Genomic DNA, 21,867 nt, shown 5'->3' on the forward strand with positions numbered 1-21,867 from the left:
TTCTAATAGCTTTTTTGTAATATCCAACATGTTGCCCTTTGAGACCCAGCAGTGCAGTAGAATCCATGTCTTTTAGGAATAGTTTTTATGACTCTTTCCTTTATTATCAAAACTTAAATTATGATCATCTTTATGTATACTTTGGATCATTTTCCATGACAGTGTTACTTTTTATCCATCTAAATTATTATATAATTGTTTTTATAAAATTACAGAAACTTAGAGTTGAAAAGTCATCTAGTTCATCTCCTAAGTAAACACTCCTTAAAAATGTGGTCATCTAATCTATTATGATCATTCTCAATGAGAGAAGTTCATCACTTTGCTAAAGAACCAAATGAGTTCAATTGTTGCTTATTAAGTCATTAGTTTATTTTGCATATTGAACTCAAAATTATACCCCTAAGCCTACTTTAATTATTTGAAAGACTAGCAACATGTCATTTTTTTTTTTCAGGCTAAAGACTGACATTTCTCTCAAATATTTTTCATATATCATAGTTTCCATACCGCTTAGCTTTACTTCCATATACTGTAGGTTATCAGTATCGTTCATATATTGTGGTGTCTATACTGAATAGATATAGTCTGTTAGCATGATTTTGCCTGTGACCATATTACATTTTTAGTAGCTTCTTTACTTTATTGATGTAGAGAGATCCTCAACTTTTCTATATACCCTGCACACAAGCACATATGCACAAAACGAGTTTTTTCCAGAAGCAATAAAAAAGAAAGGAGGGTGAGCCTAATATGTCTAGTCTAAAATAGTTGCACATCTGTGCATAGAATACGAATAACAAAAAAGTGAACTTGCAGTTTTATCTCAGAGGTAAATACTATCTCAAAGTTATAGCCAAGATTTTGCATAGTTAAATTTTGGACTACAGCAATATGTGATATGTACTATTAAAAAAGGAATGTCTGAGGTGACTGAGTGAGATATTTGCTCACTCTCCCCAGAAAGCAAGCATAAAGCTGGACAAAACTGTCAAAAAAACTAATTCAGTGCTCTGGAAATCAACCAAACAAATTGAGAAACTTTATGCATGTAAAGCACTGAACTCAGGGTTTAAGAACAACACAGATTTGTGGTGTATCTGGTGCTACTCCTCATCCCTTCTTCCTCAGCCCCAGCTTTGTTGGTGTGGCATTTCAACCAGGATGGGGCAAGCCTTGAAAACTGGAAGCTTTGTAGCCCCAGCTGGAGAGAGGGCACTTAATAGGAAGTATTGTAGATTAAAATAGTAACCTTAGTTGAAAACAAGCAGGGAGGACCAGTGGCTTCTCTAGTCTAAGGTATGGTCCAGTTTGTGGCAAGTAACAGACTCATGAAGTAGCAGGATTTTATAGAGAGTTCTAGGAGATAAGATAGTCATGCGGGATTGATAAGTTCACAATATATCCAAAGTTGACTGGAGGCTATAGATATGCACAGCAGAAAATGAAGTGGGTGTAGGCCACCCCATGCATCACTGGTCAGTGGAACCTAGGAAATATGTGGAGAGGAGATTGAAGCAGGCCTGGTGGTAATAAAATATGGGGCCATCTTGTGAAAGGCTAAGACTCTGAATGCACTCCTCGTTCCACACACAAATCCCATTCTGGGAGTGGAAGTCTTACTGGATTGAGATAATTAAATAGAATCTTTGATCAGTTTTTAGTCAAACACTAAGGTGAACACTGGAGACCAGCTTGAAAGGTCTTAAAAAGTCAGCCTTAAAAAGAAAAATGGGGTCAGGGGAAATGTAGTAGAGACATCAGTGGTCACACAGTCCAGGGGAAACAGACTTTTAGTTCATCAAGATACTAAAACACAAAGCAATAAGATAACAGCCACATTCAAGGAAAATCAGAATCTAGAGTTGCTATAATGTATTATTTAAAATGTCCAATATCTAAAAAAATTTAGAGAGATGCAAAGAAACAAGAAAGTATGACTCATACTTAGAAAATCACTGGAAATTATATCTAAGTGTCTCTATATATTGGATTTAACATCCAAAAACATTAAAGCAGCGATTATAAGTATGTTCAAAAAGACCAGAGAAAACCATTTTTAAAAACCATTAAAGGGGGGGCGCCTGGGTGGCACAGTGGTTAAACGTCTGCCTTTGGCTCAGGGCGTGATCCCGGCATTATGGGATCGAGCCCCACATCAGGCTCCTCTGCTATGAGCCTGCTTCTTCCTCTCCCACTCCCCCTGCTTGTGTTCCCTCTCTCGCTGGCTGTCTCTATCTCTGTCGAATAAATAAATAAAATCTTTAAAAAAAAAAAAAGCATTAAAGNAAAAAAAAAAAAGTATTAAAGGGTAGTAGGGTGACAGTGACTCAATGAATAAAGAATTTCCACAAAGAGATAATTATTATAAAACAGAAACAAACAAAAACTCTAGAGTTAAAAAGTATAGTAGCTAAAAATTCACTCAGTGGGCTCAATGGCAGATTTGACATGGCAAAAAAGAATGAGTGAATTTGAATATAGGTCAATAGAATTTATATACCTTGAAGAATAGAGAGAAAAAGATTGAAGAAAAGTCCACAGATCCTCAGAGGCCTGCGAGAAAACATTAAGTAGATACGCATACATATAATGGGAGATTGAGGAAAGGAAAGAGAGGAATTAAAAAATATATGAAGAAACAATGGTGGTAAACTTTCCAGATTTAATGTAAAACAATCTATAGATTCAAGCTCCACAAACCCCAAGTTGGAAAACACAAAGAGAACCGACATGATAGTTATTAAACTGTTGAAAGCCAAAGCAAAAGAGAAAATCTTGAAAGCTGGAGGAAAAAATAAGACTTATTAACACATAGGGAACTGAACTACTAATACCTTTAATGGCTGACTTCTCATCAGAAACAGTAGAGACCATAAAGCATGACATATTCAAAATGTTGAGAGAAAAAAAAAAGTCAGCCAAGTATTCAATATCCAGAAAAACTAGTCTTCAAAATAAAGGTGAATTATTTTCAGAGAAACAAAGATTGAGAGAATTTCCTGCTGCTAGACGGTCTTATAAGAAATACCAAAGGAAATTCTTCAGGCTGAAAGAAAATGACTCCAGATGTTAATTCAAATCTGTAAGAAGAACTTGAAGAGTGTTGAGTATGATAAATGCTTGGGTAAATATAAAAGAGTCTGTAGGTTTATTTTTCTCACTTTCCACATTTAAAACACATATAATCATATAAAGCAATAATTATAATACTGTTATGCTGAGTTTATGACATATATACATGAAATATACATATGGAAAGTACAAAAGAGGGGCAAAGAAATGGACAAGTACTAGAGTATAGTTTCTGTTTTACTGGAATTATTATTTTGAAGTAGTATGATAAATTAAGATACAAATTACAATCCCTAGACCAGTTGCTAAGGAAATAACTCTGAAAAAATACAAAGTAAAAAATTTAGAGGGATTAAAATGGTACACTAAAAGTATTTATCAAAAAAGAAAGCAATAAAGGAGGAACACAGGAATAAAAAAAGGTGTGACACAAACAGAAAGTAATTAACAAAATGGCAAAAGTAAATCCATCCATATAATTACATTAAATATGAACAGACTGAACATTCTTAAAAGGCAGAGATTTCAAAACTGGAAAAAAACACAGTGCTCAGCTCTATACTGTTTGTAAGAAGCACACCTAATGATAAAGCTTAACTGACACAATAGACTTTAAGACAAGAAGTATTACTGAAGACAAAGACATTTCATAATAAAAAAGTCACTACATCAGGAAGATATGATAAATTATGCATATATCTAACAATGGTCCCCAAATGCATGAAGTGAAACTGTGAAAGGAGAAATAAAATTTCTACAGTAATAACTGGAGATTTCAATACCCCATTCTCAATACTTGATAGAACAACTAGACACAAAATAAGCAAGAAGATAGAAGATTTCAACATTATCAATCAGCTTCACCTAACCGACATATATAGAAAATTCCACCCAGTGACTGCATTCTTTTCAAACATTAAGGAAACATTCTCTAGGTTAGATAGACTGTATGCCTGGCCATTAAACAAGTCTCAGTAGAGTGCAAAAGATGAAATCATGTAACAGAAATCTTAGAAAGCCCCAAATAGTTGTCAATTAAAAACACAAGGGAAATTTTTATTTTTATTTTTTTTAAAGATTTTATTTTATTTATTTGACAGAGATAGAGACAGCCAGCGAGAGAAGGAACACAAGCAGGGGGAGTGGGAGAGGAAGAAGCAGGCTCATAGCAGAAGAGCCTGATGTGGGGCTCGATCCCATAACGCCGGGATCACGCCCTGAGCCGAAGGCAGACGCTTAACCGCTGTGCTACCCAGGCGCCCCACAAGGGAAATTTTTAAATATTTAATGAATGAAAACAAAAAACTTAGAATTTGTGTGTGCAGATAAGGCAGTACTTCTTGGAAGGTTTATACATAAGAAAGAGAAAAAACTCTTAAATCAGTCCTAAGCTTCCAGCTTAAGAAACTGGTAAAAGAAGAGTAGACCAGACCAAAAGCAGAAGAAGGAATTAATAAAGAATATAGCAGAAACCAGGACACCTAGGTGGCTCAGTTGGGTAAGCGTCTGCCTTCAGCTCAGGTCATGATTCCAGCATTCTGGGATTGAGTCCCGCATCAGGCTCCTCAATCAGCAGGGAGCCTGTTCAGCTCAGGTCATGATTCCAGCGTTCTGGGATTGAGTCCTGCATCGGGCTCCTCAATCAACAGGGAGCCTGTTCTCTCTGCCTGCAGCTCCCCCTTCTTGTGCTCTCTCTCTCTTTCTCTGACAAATAAATAAACAGAAACCAACAGAACAGAAAATGTTTGAGAAAAATAAGTGAAACTAGTAGTTGGTTCTTTGAAAAGATCAACAAAGTTGACAAACCTTTAGCTAGACTGACCAAAAAAAGAAGACACAGATTACCAAAATCAGCAGTGAAAGGGGTGAAATTACTACCAACTTCACAGAATTTGAAAGTATTATAAAGGAATATTTTGATCAATTTTATGTCATCACTGGAGAAACTAAGGTAAATGGATGACACAAGTTATTAGAGACAAATTGTAAAAACTGATTTAAGAACAAATAGAAAATATAAATAGACTTATAATAAGTAAAGAAGTGGAATGAGGAATTAAAAACCTTCCCACAATGAAAATCCCAGGATCAAATTTGGTGAATTCTATCAAATATTCAAAGAAGTAATGTTAAATCACAAACAATTTCAGAAAATAGGACAGAAGGAAAAGCTGCCCAATTTACTTTGTCAGGCCAATTTAACTGACTTCAAAGCCAGGCCAAAAACATCTCAAGAAAATAAAATGGCAGATCAATATCTGTCTTGAACAAAGAAGCAGAAATCCTTAACAAAATATTAGCAAACCAAATCTAACTACATATGAAAAGGATTATATACCACAAGCAAGTTGGATTTGTTCCAGAAATGCAAAGATGGTTTAAGATCCAAAATTCAATTAATGTAATACACTATATTAATAAAATAAAAAACAAAAACCATATAATCATCTCAGAGTCAGAGAAAGCATTTGCCAAACTCCCAACACCAAGTCATGATAAAAATCTCTCAACAAACCGGGAAAAAAAAAAAAACTTTCTTTGCCTGATAAAGGGCATTTATGGGAAAAACAAAACAAAACCTACAGATCATATCCTATTCATTTCTTTTTTAAAGTAGGCTCCACACCCAACATGGGGCTTGAACTCAACTCTGAGATAAAGAGTTGCATGCTCTACTGACTGAGCCAACCAGGTGCCCCATCATATTCATTTCATTCATTTCAGTGGTGAAAGCCAGAATGTTTTCTTCCTAAGATCAGGAACAAGGCAATGTCATCCACTGTCACCTTGTCACTACTTCTATTTGGTATTGCATAGGAGGTTCTAGTCAGTGCAGTCAGGCAAGAAAAATAAAGACATCCATATTGTAAAGGAAATGGTAAAACTGCCTTTATTTACAGAAAACATGTAGAAACTATATTTAGAAACTGCTAGGAAATATGCAGATAAACAGTACAAGAACTAGTAAACATGTTCAGCAAGGTTATAGGATACAAGATCAGCATACAGAAATCATTTACGTTTCTAGATACTAGATAGGAATAGTCCAAAAAATAAGAAAACAATTTATTACAGTTGTATCAAAAATATGAGAATATTTAGGAATATATTTAACAAAAGCAATGAAAGATTTGTACACTAAAAACAACAAAACATTGCTAGACAAAATTAAAGATTTAAATAAATGAAAGACTTACTTTGTTCATGGATTGGAAGACTAAATAATAAGATGATAATTCTCCCCAAATTGATTCATTGTAATCCCTATTAAAATACCATGGTTTTTGTTTTTGGTAGAAATTGACAAGCTAATCCTAAAATTTGTATGGAAATATAAAGGACTTAGGAGTAGCCAAAAAAAATTAATTTTTAAAGATTGATTTATTTATTTTGGAGAGAACATGGGGAAGGACAGAGGGAGAGAACCAGGCTCCCTGCTGAGTGCAGAGCCCAGATGTGCGGCTCGATCTCACAAACCCGAGATCATAACCGGAGCCAAAATCAAGAGCCAGATGCTCAACTGAGTGTGCCACCCAGGCGCCCCCAAAGTATTTTTGAAAACAAGAAATTTGGAATATTTAAATTATACAATTTCAGTATTTCTTATAGATTTACATTAATGAAGTTAGCAAAAGAAAAACACATAAATAAGTGAATCAAAATTGTGAATCCAGAAATATACCTTTATGTTTATGGTCAGTTGATTTTTCACAAAGGTACTAACACAATTCATTTGGAAAGACAATGTTTCCAACAATTGGTGCTGGGATAATTATATTCCAGATATAAGGGGGAAAAAAAACACAAGTCCTTGACTGTCACCATAGAGAAAAACTAACTCAAAATGAATCATAGTCCTAAATATAGGCTTTAAAATTAGGTAACTTGTAGAAGACCTTGAATTAATCAGCAAGGCATTTTTAGATACAGCACCAAGAATAAAGCCATAAAAGAAATAATTATAATAATAAATTCATTAAATTGCACATTTATACTTCAAAAGACGCTGCTAAGGAAATGAAAAGACAGGTTTCAGACTGAAAGAAGTATTAGCAAATCCTATATCTGACAAAGGGCTTATATCCAGAATATATAAAGAACTCTTACAGATCAATAATAGGAAGACAACCCAACTTAAAAATGGATAAGACAATTGAATAGAAATATTTCACCAAAGATGCACACATGGATGGTAAATGACCACATGAAAAAGTGTTCAACATCATTAGTCATTAGGCAAATGCAAATTTAAACTATAAAATACACCTACACACCCAATACAATGAGTATAACTTAAAAGACCAACAATACCAAGTGTTGGCAAGGATAAAGAGAATCTGGAGTACTCAGATGTTCTTGGGAACATAAAATGGTACAGCCACTTTGGAAAACAGTTTGTCAGTTTCTTTTAAAGTTCATCAGAAACTTAGCATATAACCCAGCAATTCAGTCCTAGGAATCTGCATAAGAAGAGTGAGAACACCTGTCTAGATTGAGACATGTACACAAAATGTTTATAGCTGAGTCCACATTTCTGTGGATTGGTAAATGGAGAGACAAAATGTCGTGTATTCATGCAATGACATACTATTCAGCAATGAAAAGGGAATAATACACTGAATATCAACAATGCTGCAATATGAATGAACCTCAAAAATGTTTTACTAAGTCAAGAGTCAGCAAATGTTTTCTATAAAAGGCCAGATAATAAATACTTTAGGGTTTGTGGGCTCTATAATCTCTGTTGCAACTGTTCAATTCTGCTGTTGTTGTGTGAAAGCAGCCATAGACAATATGGAATGGGCTTGGTTATGTTCCAATAAATTTTATTTACAAAAACACATGGCAGGCTGGATTTGGCCTTCAGATTATGGCCTGCCAATCCCTGCTAAGTGAGGTGACTAAGACTACATATTATATGGCTTCATTTAATTTTGAAATGCCAGAAAAGGCATAGTTATAGAAGGGGGAGAAAGCCCATTTGTGCTTGCATGTGGCTGTGAATGGGGTGGAGAAGTGCTGCAAACAGACTTAAGGCAAATTTGGGGGGGGTGTGATGAAAAAGTTATGAAACTGCAATGTGATTATGGTTGTACAACTCTACAGAGTGATTACAACTTACTGAATTTTTACCCTTACAATGAATGAAGTTAAGGGAATGTAAATTATCTCAGTAAAGATGAAAAAGAAAGGGAATAGATGTAAAAGACTGGTGGGTTTTCTGTAATGTACCATGAAGCTATCAAGTGCTATATAATATATAACTGAGGCTAGCAAATGATAAGAATACATTGGTAAAGACAAAAAGTGAAAAAAAAGAATAGTTGTAATAGATGACAGAATTGGAATTTGAGAAAATTATGAAAAGACAAAACTTATTATTGAAAGCTGTATTTTTAAAAATTGAATACTACTACAATTGTGCTATTTAAAAAATAACTTTTAACCTGCTTCCTTGAAATAGGATCAAAGTCAGAAGTAGCACACAACCTTTCTTCCCGAGTCACATACATACTCTCCCCCTCACATAATTTGAATCAGGATTTCACATTACAGTGTCAGTGAAAGCACCTGTATAATCTGTCTCCACTTTGCTCCAAGTTTATGAGAATGCAATGTGAAAATTTTTCAAAGAAATAAGTAACTATATTCTAGTTACATTTAAGACAAAGAAAACCCCTGCAGACCATGAGAAACAGGAAACCCTTAGTCATGAGTGGGTAGTGATGCTCTCTGGCTCACAGAAACAAGGGGTCATGCGGGCCGGGACTTAAAAAGTGGGTGGTTGTTGTTTTTTTAAAAAGATTTTATTTATTTATTTGACAGAACGGGGGAGCACAAGCAGGGGGAGCAGTAGAAGGAGAGGGAGAAGCAGGCTCCCCGCCGAGCAGGGAGGCCAATGTGGGGCTCAATCCCAGGACCCTGGGATCATGACCTGAGCCAAAGGCAGACGCTTAACCGTCTGAGCCACCCAGGTACCCCAAAAAGTGGGTTTTGAAGCCAAATTTAAGAGCGTATAGATCGCTAGACATTTTAAGAATGCCAAATGCGTCTTGCAAATGGTAGGAGATTGAAACTGGACTGTCTGCATAAAGCAAGGAACTGGGACCATGTTTCTAGGCTGTAAAACCAGACCTGAAATAACTCCACCTGACACTGTTGGTGTTTTCCTGTGGGCCAAAGAGACAGCTATGCAAAAATGGAAATAGTAACCATATGTTGTGTGTGCCTGTGGCATCTGGAATAGAGCTCTTCCCATGTGGAACCAAAGCCCCAGTCTCTCTAATTTAAGACCTGCTCTGGAGCTGTGCAACTCCAGAGGGATAGTCTGAGCAGCCATGAAACAACATGGCAGGAAAAAGCTCACAAAGGATAAAACTTCCACATAAGGTGTGTTTGCAGGAAAGCATTTTAGGACATGTAAGGAAATCTGTTACCACAAGAGATAGCAGATACACCAAATAGGATCATTTACATCTGAGGAAATAGGAATAAGAACACAATCTCAAAAAAAAAGCACTTAAATATAAGAATGCTTAAGAATTTCAAATGAAATGGTAGCTGGCAATAAGAAAAGGAGTAAACAAGAACAGGCAGAATGATAAAGGACCAATTACAAATCTTGTAAATATAAAAAATGGATGAAATTAAAAATAAGAAGCTCTTTGGTAGATTAAATTCACATAACAGGAGAGAGAGTTAGTGGATCAGAACTCTCAATTGAGATTTGCCAGTCTGGAAGAGCAAATCTTCTAGAATATAGAACAAAAAAAATAAAGAGGTTGACAACATGAAAGAGAAGTTAAGAAACATGGGAAATAGACTGAGTTAGGGATTCCAGGAGGTAAGAATATTCTGTAAGCATCAGGGAAGAGAAATTTTTTAAAGGTTGAAAGTTTGCTATGTTTGGAGAGCAATTGAAAAAGCCCACCAGCTTCAAGGAGGATAAATAAGACAAATAAAAAATTTCCCCCCTAGGTATAGTGTAATGGAATTGTAGGTCAAAGACACACACACACACACTTTCTTACAATTAGGGAAGAAAAGCAGGTTACCTACAGCAGAAATGGCAGATTATCAATACATTTATCAGAAATTATAATTGATACCAGTATATGTGAAGTTGTGGGTTGTGTTCATGTTAAGAAAACTAAGCTAAGTGAGGCATTTTCCTTTATGAAAAGATCACTTTTCCTCCTTTGAGTTATGTTCACTGGAGGGTTGTCAACCCAACCAAGCAAATATGCAAACGCACTTTTCCACTTGTTAGAAATGTGGTTCCCTGCTTATAAAACACAATTTAAAGTTAATTTATAAAGCATAACTAGAGTTTAAGGAGTCTAAGTAAATGATAAGGGTTTAATTAACACCACTTTTTATGGTACTTCATTTGTATATGTTTAGTAGAGTAAAAGAGAAGAAAGGTAAATCTTGAAGGTAAATCTTAAAGGTAAAACATGAAGACATGTTTTAGCAAATATCATCAGCGTTTAGTGGCACTGCATTTGTTCATGGAATAATATCAAATGAGTAAGACTGTATGCCCAGTAGTGTCTGAAGGATGTATTTCAAAAGAAAAAATAGATACAATCTACTTCATAAAGAACTTAATTACACATTAGGAAAAACAACTAAGACCTTAAGGAATAATCACAAAGGACTTTGTTAACTCCCTCTGTCCTTATTGAGTGAGCGAAGTTCGTCTCCTGCCCATGGTGCAAAACCAGAATCTGATCACTGTTACACCCCATCGTCCCTTTTAGCAACCATGCTTTCTAATTTCTTAAAATGGTCAAATTTCAGCTGCTTTTATGGTTCTAGCTACTCCCCTTGTCCTAGCTAGGGCCCACTAAGGTTGGGTGACTTCCTCGGTGTAGAGATCAGGGAACCTTCTTTTCTGTTTCTTGCTCACCTCCTTCGTCACTCTATAGCTGCTCTTTCTGACTCCTCTGGAGTTAGAGCTCGGGGGAAGAAGGGGGAGGTAAGGGGAATAGAAATATGCCTCCTTGACTGGTTTATATATATATTATAAGATGCCTTTACAGCCCCTGGGCTTGACAGATTTTTGAAACTTACTTTCTTTGGTAGAGTAATTTCATGAAGTCTCTGGAGATCCATTGTTGCTATACATCTCCCTACTGTTCTGTCTTTCTGGGTTTGTGAGTCGCTTGCTCCATCCTTAGCCTCTAGAATCATAGAAATAACATTCAGTTTCTCAGCTGTTGAGTCCATTCACTCTTCTAGGTGGCCCTCTTATGTAGAACCGAAGGTAACTCTGCACAGCTCTTCACTCAGATTTCCTAAGTGGATCCTGGTAAACTCTCATGCATTTTTTGGCGGGGGGAGTCTGGTTCATGTCTAGGTGTTTAGGCTGATTCTAGTGCAACAGTAAATCTCGATCATCCTTGCTCGACATTTTCAGTATCTAGAGTAGAAGTCAGATACCAGTCCATCATGTCCTCTTATCTGTAGGGAACATAAATCAATCTTTCCAAGTTGTTTCATTAAAATTCCTTTCTCTTCATTTGAAAAGTATTCCCTCTCAGGTCTTGGATTTTACTTTCTCCTACTCACAGTGTAATAAATTAGCCTTTTACTATTCCATGGATGCTGGCAGAAATGCCTGGATTAGAGACAATGGACTTTGCTATTCCCAGCACAGCAAGTATCAAGACTATCAAGTTTGCCTTGTTTCCCCTGAATCAAGTCCCATGGGGTGATGGGGAGAGCCCAAATGGATTCATGCACATATAGTAGGTCACATTACAGGAGAGGAATACAGAGCTTGGGGAAATCCACTATTTTTATAGTAAGCAGTTAGCAAACCTGCTCTTTATCCCAGAGGGAATATTCCAAGAAAGAACATAAATAATATTCTTGTATTGTTGTTTTGATTTTTTTTTTTACTATCTCTGATTTTGATAGAGATAAATTGAAAAAGGTGGGTTTGCCATTCTTAAGCCCTTCAGTGGAAATAAGAAAAAAGCATGGGTTGCTTCCTTATCTCACCAATAAGCTTTTCTTTCATTAGTAGGATAGTTTTTCTTAGATGGAACCATCTGGAGCAGTAAGTGAAATAATTAGGGATTTTTCTCACATCTGATCAAACTGTGATAAATAGATATTATTGATGTGGTCTTCCTTTTTTAAGTAAGCAAAATAGAAGTTTCCTTATATACCTTCTGCTCTGACATTTTGTTAATTTTTGGTATTAAAATTTTTTATCATATCATACCAGGGGGAAATAATTGCAATAATATTTTCTCTGGACCTAAAAGACAACAGTCTGAAGAATTTTGACTATCCCTTTGAACTCAAAGGAATTATGTGATAAACTTTTAAAAAATACAAATATTTATCCAATAAAGTCTCTGTCTAAATCCATATTAAATTGAATTAGAAAGATGTTTTAGAATTCTTTCATTATTTAAAATTGGCTCCAACAGGAAGAATTTTTAAGGTCATACAAACTGCTTGTCAAAAAAATAAACACTGATCAGTAGGTTAGTATGTTAACGGCTTCATCACATTTTTGTTCATCTTTATTTCAGTTTCACATCTTGCAATATCTTCAACATTTAGAAAGGAAGTTACTTTGCAAAGTGGTTGAGATTATGAGCTAATACACAGTGACTGGTAATTACTTGCAGTTGAACATTAACATAGAATTACTTCCAGCCGCATTGGTAGGTAATAGAATGAGGTTATAAATTAAAGGCTAGAGGACTGGGTCTGCCACTTATTAGCTGTGTTACATTACACTGGGTAAGGTACTTTAATTTTGAGAATGTGTCCTCATCAGTAAAGTAAATATAATTTTATGGGATCAAGCAGGTTTGTGAACTAAGTGTTTTTTAAATGTTAGTCTGGTGATGTTATTTACACACCTCTGTTGACAAATATGCCTTATGGTGGCTGTAAATATAATTCTGTATTAAAACTTACATTAAAAGTCCCAAAGCTAGCTGTATCTGTGGGGATGAATTTGTATGTGGGAGTATCTCTGTCTGTTCCTGGGTTAGCAGGTTTATGTGCGTCTGTGCGTGGCGAGTAGGGCATGTTTGTGGGCGTGCAAGGGTTGATGTGCACGCAGGTGACCCATGCGTGTACATGTGCCTGCATACATCTGTGGTCTTTCTTTATGGATGTTTGTGCATGCGTGTGCTTGTGTTCGTTTCATGGGGCTGAATGAATAGCAATTAGTTCGTTAGAGTTTGCCTGTTGGCACTTTAAAAAAACAGAAAAATAACTAATTATTTGTATTTATGGAAAGATTATAAGAAGTTCTAAATTTTTATTTTTGGTGTTAAAGTAGGCACTGTTGCATGTTAAATTCCTTTGAACTCTGACAAGGGATATAATATGTTAACTTTGCTTTTAGACTGCAGAACCTTTGTTTTGAGACACTTGATCTTTATAAACACTCAAGTTTGTCACATATTCCTTTTTTTTCATATAAAAGGGAATGACAGCTTGAAGTTCATGATTTCTCAAACTATATTTTCAGAAAAAAATGCTGGGTTAATATCTTTTATAGTTGTTTCGCCTTTTTGTTTTGTTTTGTTTTGTTAGTTTAGCTGTTGTCAAATTTTTCTACGATCTTGTTGTCTCCCTGTTAGTTATTAACTTGTTTGTTTAGGCAGTAGAGAATAATGGTTAGGAGAGCAGACTTTGGAATTCTACCTCCCAAATTCAAATATTTGTTTCACCACTTAACTGTGTGACGTTTAGTAAGCTATTTAAACTTCTGCCTCCGTTTTCCTCACCTATAAAATAGGGATGATAATAGTACCTATTTCATACGCTTTTATTAAAAAATGAATGAGCTAATTTAATTTGATTTAATTTAAAAGCAAGTGGCACAGTGCCTCCTTCCTGGTTTTAAACTAGCTCTCTTCTCATTTTTTTTTTATCTTCTCTGCCTGAAGCTCCAGGACCCTGCTTCCTTTCCTACTGCTAGCTCTTAGTCCTTTTAAGTTAAGATTTCTCATTTCCCTGGCCTACTCTGGAGTAGAATTCATTGTGAGAAATCTTTCTCTCCCTTTCAGTATCTGAGGCGAACGTACTCAACCAGTCTTTTGAGGCTGAGTTTTGTTTTATTTTGTTTTTAAATTTTAACAATAGTGGGGAAAACTAACAGGACAGAAACAGCAAATGAATAGGGACGATGTTAATTAGGTTTCCAAAATTTTACAATAAAATGTATTCCTAGTTCTCAGATTTTGAGTGGGGCCAGTCTCTGATTTTTCTTCATCTAGTTTCACAAATGTTTTAGTCAGTTCTTTGTATTTATGCTAATTCTTCTCTCTACACTTATTATTTCTTCTTTGTGACCCAGGGTCACTTATTCCCTAGCTTCCCTAGCTTTTTTAAACTTTGGAGCTCATGTGCTTGAAACCCCTTTCATGTTTAAAGAGGTTCCTCTCTCCTTCCCTCTTAATTTTTTTTTCTTTCAGTTTCATTGAGCTATAATTGACGTTTAACATTGTGTAGATTTAACGTATACAGTGTACTGATTTGATGCATGGATATATTGCAAAATGATTACCACCATAAGCTTAGTTAACACATTTATCACCTCACATAATGGTAGTTTTTTTGTGTGTAGTGAGAATTTTTAAGATCTGTTCCCCTAGCAACTTTCAAATTGCTGTACAGTATTGTTAACTATAGTCACCATGCTGTACGTTACATTCCAGAACTTACTCATCTTGTAACTGGAAGTTTGTACCCTTTGACCCACTGTCTCCCATTTCCTGTCCCCCATCCCATTTTTGGTGACCACCAATCAGCTCTTGGTTTCTGTGAAATTTTTTTTAAGATTCTACATTATAAGTGAGATAAAACGGTGGTTTGTTTTGTTTTGTTTTGTTTTTTTTTTTGGCTGATTTATTTTACTTAGCAGAATACCCTCAAGATCCATTCTTAATTTTTTCCCCTAAGGCTACAGAATAGCTAATGAATATTTAGAAACACAAAGTCAGATATATCTATAGTTTAGTTTAAAAAATCCAGTCAGTAAAGCTTAATGTTCCCTTTGTAAATTAAGTTTGTGTGGGCATTTCATCGTAGTGACTGGGGTGGGTAGATCCCCTGAAGTGAGGACCAGGAGCTTCTGTGCAACCTGGTGGAATGTGGGCCTACAGAGCCTGTCTTGGGCAAAGCTTCAGAGCTGTGGATGAGGTGGGATGGGTTGTGTGTATGTGTGTGGGGAAGGGGGATTGCCCTTCTGCCCCTTCCTCCCAGAGACAACTTTATGTCTACTTTCCACTGGTTCTAAAGTCAGCTCTCCCCTGGCTTCAGATGGCCGTGGGCTCTTCAGCATCAGAGGAAAAAGAGAAGGGAAATTCTAAGAAAAACTATGGATGATGAGAGTGTTTTCCATTGTCATGTATCTCTCTGAACATGGTTGTAACAGCACAGGAACCATCTTGTTCTGAAGCAAAGAAGGACTTACGGTGTCTTTCTTTCATTTTACATAGTTCATGACTAAAATTTGTAACCTGAGTATATGTGTTTAGGAAGATGGGCTCCCTTTTACCCTAATCTCTACTGAATTGAAGACAAGAGTGTAGCTATGTAATATTTCAGAGATGAGCAGTATTATGTGAAAGCTATAAGGCTGCATAGTTTAACTGGGTATTCCAGGCAAAGTAAGGTGTATACCATGATGGATGCTTTTTGTTTTCAGGGATTTGTTAAGGCTGTTAAGAACAAAAACTTTTCTGGCTTACTTTGATATTTCAAGGCCTTTAAAAATAAAGTGATTAGAATTGATCAATTCTCAGATTATTTTTGTTTGTTTATTTTTAAAGATTATTTTTAAAATGAAAAATTACAAATTGCCTTGATTAATCTCTAGGCATTATGGGCTCTTCTGTACAAGCTCTTGCCAGTTTTGAAACAGCACTGAAACATCATTAATATTCAGAAAACAGTTAATTTCATACCTCTATCCTAATTAAATGACTTGTACAATTTGAAATCCTATTTATTTTTTGTCATAGAGAATAATCTGTCCTCATTTATAATGATTACCTACTAATTTTGATTCCTTTTCTCATGAAAATTAATGTTGTCTAGAAGAAAATTATGTCATTGCAACAGAGAGCAGGGAACACAAACATTAACATAGATAATCTTATGTGTATATCTTTGAAACAACGTTGTATGAGAGGTCCATAAGCTACAAAGAGCTTTAAAAAACTGAAGGAATCTTAAAAAAAAAAAAAAATCAAAACAAAAAACAAAACAAAACCCAAAACAGAAAACAACTGAAGGAATCTAAGGATCTTAATATAAAAGAAAGGACATAAACCATTCCATTGTTCAGGTGCTTTATTTCCTTCCATTTAAAAATGAGTTTTCCTAGCAACCTATATACTTTTCCTCTTGAGCTTTTATAGGTTTTAGTAGCAACTGTCTGTTTTGCTTTTTATTGCCATGGTTATCCAAGGTAAGTACCTAATATTAAAATACATTGTATTTTTGCTTTATGTCCTTGAGGAAATCAATATATTTTACAGACTTGACTTTGTGTTTACACTTTGCCTAAGTAGGTAATATAAAGCTGGGCTCACAATAGGTGTTCAAGGAATAACTGTTAGTTGATTAGTGTCATCTTTTCTACAAAGAAAAAAATGCCAATATTAAATAACTTCCCCCAAATGCCAATTATTCCCCTATAAAATGCTCAGGAATATTTTACTCCTGGTCTGGCATATTTGAAGCAGATTATACATCATCTAAAATGTGTTAGATTTTTTTTGAGTTCCATCCAGGTTGGTGTTTAATATAAATTGTTCCTGTTTGAATTTACCTTCTGGCAATACTTACGTTTCAGTTTTGAGCTTATATTTAATTTTGAGGAAGTTTATTCTGCCACAATAAATTCAAAGGAAGATGTCCTACAGTGCTGTGGTGGCATGATAGAATCCTCTGTCTGCTAAATATTGGCATCGTAGGCTATCTGCAGTCGGAGATGGGTCTGGTGGTTGCATTTTTGTCACTTCAAACGCTCTGGACCAAGGGCTCCCAATGCTGATGCATAGAGACTATACAGAGCCACAAAAGTCAGTCTGGGGCAGGCACAGGGATCTGCGTTGGGCAGGACTTTGTGAGTTTGAGGTTTTTTGTTGTTGTTGTCGTCGTTATTTCTGTTTTGTTTTGTTTTGTTTTGAGTTTCCCAGATGATTCCAAGGGACTTTGTGTGGGGGCCATTGCTCCAAACCGGAAATGGGCATAGTTTTCAATTCAGCAGACCCTTACCACATGCCGGGCACTGCACCATTTGATTGCATATGTGATCTTGGGTTTTTTTTTAATTATTTTTTTTCATCATGATAACTATACTCTTTAATTCCCACTCCCTGTATTCCCCATCCCCCACCCATCCCCTCTCTGGTAAACCATCAGTTTGTTCTTTATAGTTAAGAGTCTGCTTCTTGGTTTGTCTTTCTCCTCTCTCTCTCTCTTTTCCTTTGTTTCTTTTGCTTCTTAAAATCCACATATGAGTGAGATCATATGGTATTTGTCTTTCTCTGACTGACTTATTTCACTCAGCATTATATTTTCTCGTTCCATCCATTTTGTTGCAAATGACAAGATTTCATTCTTTTTTATGGCTGAATAATATTCCATCCATCTATCAACAAGACCCTTGGGCTGCTTCCATAGTTTCACTATTGTAAATACTGCTACTATAAACATAGGGGTGCATATTATCTCTTTGAATTAGTGCTGTATATTTTTTTGGCAAATACCCAGTAGTTTAATGAATTCCGAGCCATACTGTAATAATGACTTTTCTCTTAAACTTGGGAGTATTACCATTCCATTTAGGAGAATACACTCTAAGTTATATTTGTTTTTTAAAGTTATGATTATAGCCAGTATCAACAGATGAATGGATAAAGAAGATGTAGTGTATATGTGTGTGTATATCTCCACTATAATGTCATTCAGCCACGAGGAAGAAGGATATCCTGCCATTTATAACAAGGATCAACTTTGAAGGCATTAGGCTAAGTGAAATAAGTGAGGCAGAGAGAGACAAATATTTTATGATATCACTTCTAAAAAGGTTGAACTCATAGAAACAGTAGAGTGGTGGTGGCTACCAGGAGCTGGAGGGTAGAGGAAATTGGGGTTGGTCAAAAGATACACACTTCAGTTATAAGATGAATAAGTTCTAGTGATCTAATGTATAACATTTTGATTATACTTAATAATACTGTATTGTATATTTAAAAGCTGCTAAAAGAGTAAATCTCCACTGTTCTCACCACGCACACACACACAAAAAAAGTAATTATAGGATGGGGTCGAGGTATTAACTAATGCTATGTTGGCATATTTTGCAATATATACAAGTATCAAATCAACACGTTCTATACTTTTAAACTACAATACTATATGTCAAAATGATATCTCAATAGAGCTGGAAAGAAAAAAGTTGAGTGACTATGAAGAATATATAGTAAGATATTCAATGCTAGTAAGTTGCTAATACTAAATACTTTGATTTTCCTCACTACCAAAAGATTTACAAGTTTGAAGTGTTTAGTAATTGCATTTTGTTTATATAACATGGGAACTTAGAAACGAATGTGGTCTCTGTATTAATATATTGGCTTTGACTTTAATCAATTGGCATATGAAATACTAGTTTTTTGCCTTATAAAAAGTGTTTAAAGAAGAAGATATTCTTCGTATACAAAGGTCAAATATGAAATAATGTGGAGATATTTAGTCTACATGTTTACCAAAACACTATTTAAATTGTACAAGTGAAACATTTATAGCCTATTGTTTTATTGAAGTATAGGTGACATATTAGTTTCAGTTGGACAACATAGTGATTCAACATTTATATACAGTATGAAATGATTACCACCACAAGTCTAGTTACCTTCTGTCACCAAATATAGTTATTACAATATTATTGACTGTATTCCTTATGCTGTACTTTACATACCTATGACCTATTTATTGTATAACTGGAAGTGTGTACCTCTTATTTTCAGTAGTTTTAATCCTAGAAACTTAGAAGAATAAATCTTGGCAGTGAAATATTATCTCTTCTTGAAACCTTTGAGGAAAAAATAATTTATTACTATCCAAAAATTAAAGTCAGAAGTACTTAAAAACTGGTATTCACTTTTGTTCTCATCTTATTTCTCCTCCCCTCTCCCCAAAGCAGATTGCCAAACTGAGGCAGCAACTACAACGTAGTAAACAGAGTAGTCGGCACAGTAAGGAGAAAGATCGTCAGTCACCTCTTCATGGCAACCATATAACAATCAATCACACTCAGGTAGGCTAATTTCTTGTCCACATTTGAATAATTCCTTTTAAAGGGTTCATTATAAAGGGGGAATCCACTATTTTAGGATTAAAAAATTAATAATATAAAATCCCTAGCTCTACTAAAGTACTACTACTGGTTAAATTGTTGCATGAAGTTTTTTTGCCCTTCCATATATGTAATTTTCTTTTAATAATAGACATAACAGAGTGTAGTCATCTCAAGGATGGATGACTGATACTAAAATCTTAGCTCATTCACTTACTAAGCAACTGTGGGCATTATCTTATTCAGTCTTCCTAATAGTACCTTAAGCCATCTTTATCTCTTTATATATATTTACCCCTATTTTACATAAGAAGAAATTGAAGATTAGAGTTCTGTTGGGGGTCCCTCCTCACCCCCACCCAGGAACATGTCCTTCCCATGGAATAAGTTTGGGAAATGCTGTTCTAGACTGAATTCACTTAAAATATTGATATAAATTGTAGTAAATCAAATACAGTAGTAAAGAAAAAGAAACCCAAGTAGTGAATCAAAACAAATCTAATCAGGGTGTTTCAGAAACATAAGGATGATTCAGCATTAAGAAAGGTGTTAGTTTAGTTAATTGCATCATAAGGTCAAAGCAGATGCTGAACAGCACTTGATAAAAACTCAGTATTCCCATGTGATAAAACCTTATTAACTAAAAGTATAATACTTCCTGATGTGACTAACTTCAAGTGTAGTGATATCCTAACAATAAAATATTGGAAACATTTCTGTAAAATAAAAATCAAGTCATAGATGCCCATATAGATATTACTTGCTTGTGGTTTAGAGGCTCTGGACAGAGCAGTGAGAAAAAGAAATAGTTTTCCTTATCTGTATGTGATATGATTATATTTAGAAAATCAAAGTGAACGGACTAAACCATTGAAACTGATAGGATAGCCAATACCAAGTGTTGGTGAGGATGTGGATCAACTGGAACAGACATTTGTTGCTAATGGGAGCACAAGATGGTACCATCACTTTGGAAAACAGTTTGGCATTTTCTTAAACAGTTAAACATACGTAAACTGACCATAGAGCCCCCAAATTCCACTCTGATATCTAGCCACGAGAAATTAAAAATATGTCCATACTAAGACTTTTACATCAGTGTTCACGGAGTCATTATTTATAAGAGTCAAAAAATGGAAACAAATATCAATCAGCTGGTCAATGGATAAAACAACATTTTATAACATTCATGCAATACTACTCAGCAGTAAAAAGGAAGGAATTACTGATACTTACAAGAACATGGTTGAATCTCAAAAACATCATGCTAAGTGAAAGAAGTCAGGAGCAAAAGGCTACATAGTGTATGATTTGTTATGTTGAATTCTCAAAAAGGCAATATTATAGAGACAAAGTATGATTTTTTTCTTATTATGGTAGAAATAATATATTATTCTTACTCTGTTTATTTCAAGCACCTTTTCCGTAAGAGCCCAGGGCATTTATAGAAGATCTGTTGACTTGCTGACGTAACAAAAAAGACTTAGGCAAATGTTCCTAATTTACACTGAATTTTTGACGTTGTTATGTGCAAAAATAATTATCTGCCATACATACTGAAATATTTGTAGGTGAAGTATGAAGTCTAGAATGTGCTTTAAAATAATCCAAGAACAGAAGAAAAATGGCTATTTAGATGAAGCAAGATTGGCAGATGTTGGTAATTTTTGAAGCTGGATGATGTGCACCTGAGGGCTCATTATGGTATAGCATTTAATTATGCTTATGATTATAATTTTTCATAACAAAAAGAAAAAAACTGAGAAGTTAGATGATTAGATAAAATATAAACGTAAATATTGGTAGTTTTCTCTTATACAAATGAAGGTAAACCACTGTACCCTTTACTTAGACTACTTCTAACACCAAATGTGTGGGAGGTTTTCCCATACCATTTGCCAGCTCTCCAGACACCAACTGAGCATCTTACATTTCAATTGTAACACTAACTACTCAGGGTTGGCACAGACCCCACAGTTTAAGAGCTCAGTCCCACGAGACTGCCCCCCTCCCCAGATGCCAGTCACAAGTCCCAGATTGTCATCTGTACTTCTCACCACCTGGCCATAAAGAAGGAATTCCCAACAACCACTGCAGGTTCAATAATTTGCTAGAATGGCTCACAGAACTCAAGGAATCACTTATGTGCACTCCTTTATTATAAGGAATAAAAGGATGCAGATGAAGAGTTTGATAAAGAGGTACATAGGGCAAAGTCTGGAGAGGTCCCAAGTGCAGCAGCTCTGCCTCCATGGAGTTGGGGTGTGCCACCCTTTTGGCCTGTGGATACATGTTCACCAACCTGGAAGTTCTCTGAACCCATAGTTTAGAGATTTTTAGGAAGGTTTATCACATCGGCATGATCCATTATTAAGTCCATCTCCAGCCCCTCTGCCCTCTCCAGAGGATGATGTGTGGGGCTGGAAGTTCCGAGCTTA

At 35.4% G+C, this 21,867-nt stretch overlaps 1 protein-coding gene across 1 annotated transcript in view; it reads left to right on the forward strand.

Moving 5' to 3' along the window:
- The window catches only part of GLCCI1 (glucocorticoid induced 1), a 119,894-nt gene that overhangs the window by 72,186 nt on the left and 25,841 nt on the right, over positions 1-21,867 (forward strand). The window contains exon 5 of the mRNA XM_034642946.1: positions 19,274-19,390. Within this exon, the coding sequence (XP_034498837.1) occupies positions 19,274-19,390 (117 nt within the window). The remainder of the gene's footprint in view (positions 1-19,273; positions 19,391-21,867) is intronic.

Source organism: Ailuropoda melanoleuca, chromosome 1 (assembly GCF_002007445.2).
Source record: "Ailuropoda melanoleuca isolate Jingjing chromosome 1, ASM200744v2, whole genome shotgun sequence".
Taxonomy (NCBI): Eukaryota; Metazoa; Chordata; class Mammalia; order Carnivora; family Ursidae; genus Ailuropoda; species Ailuropoda melanoleuca.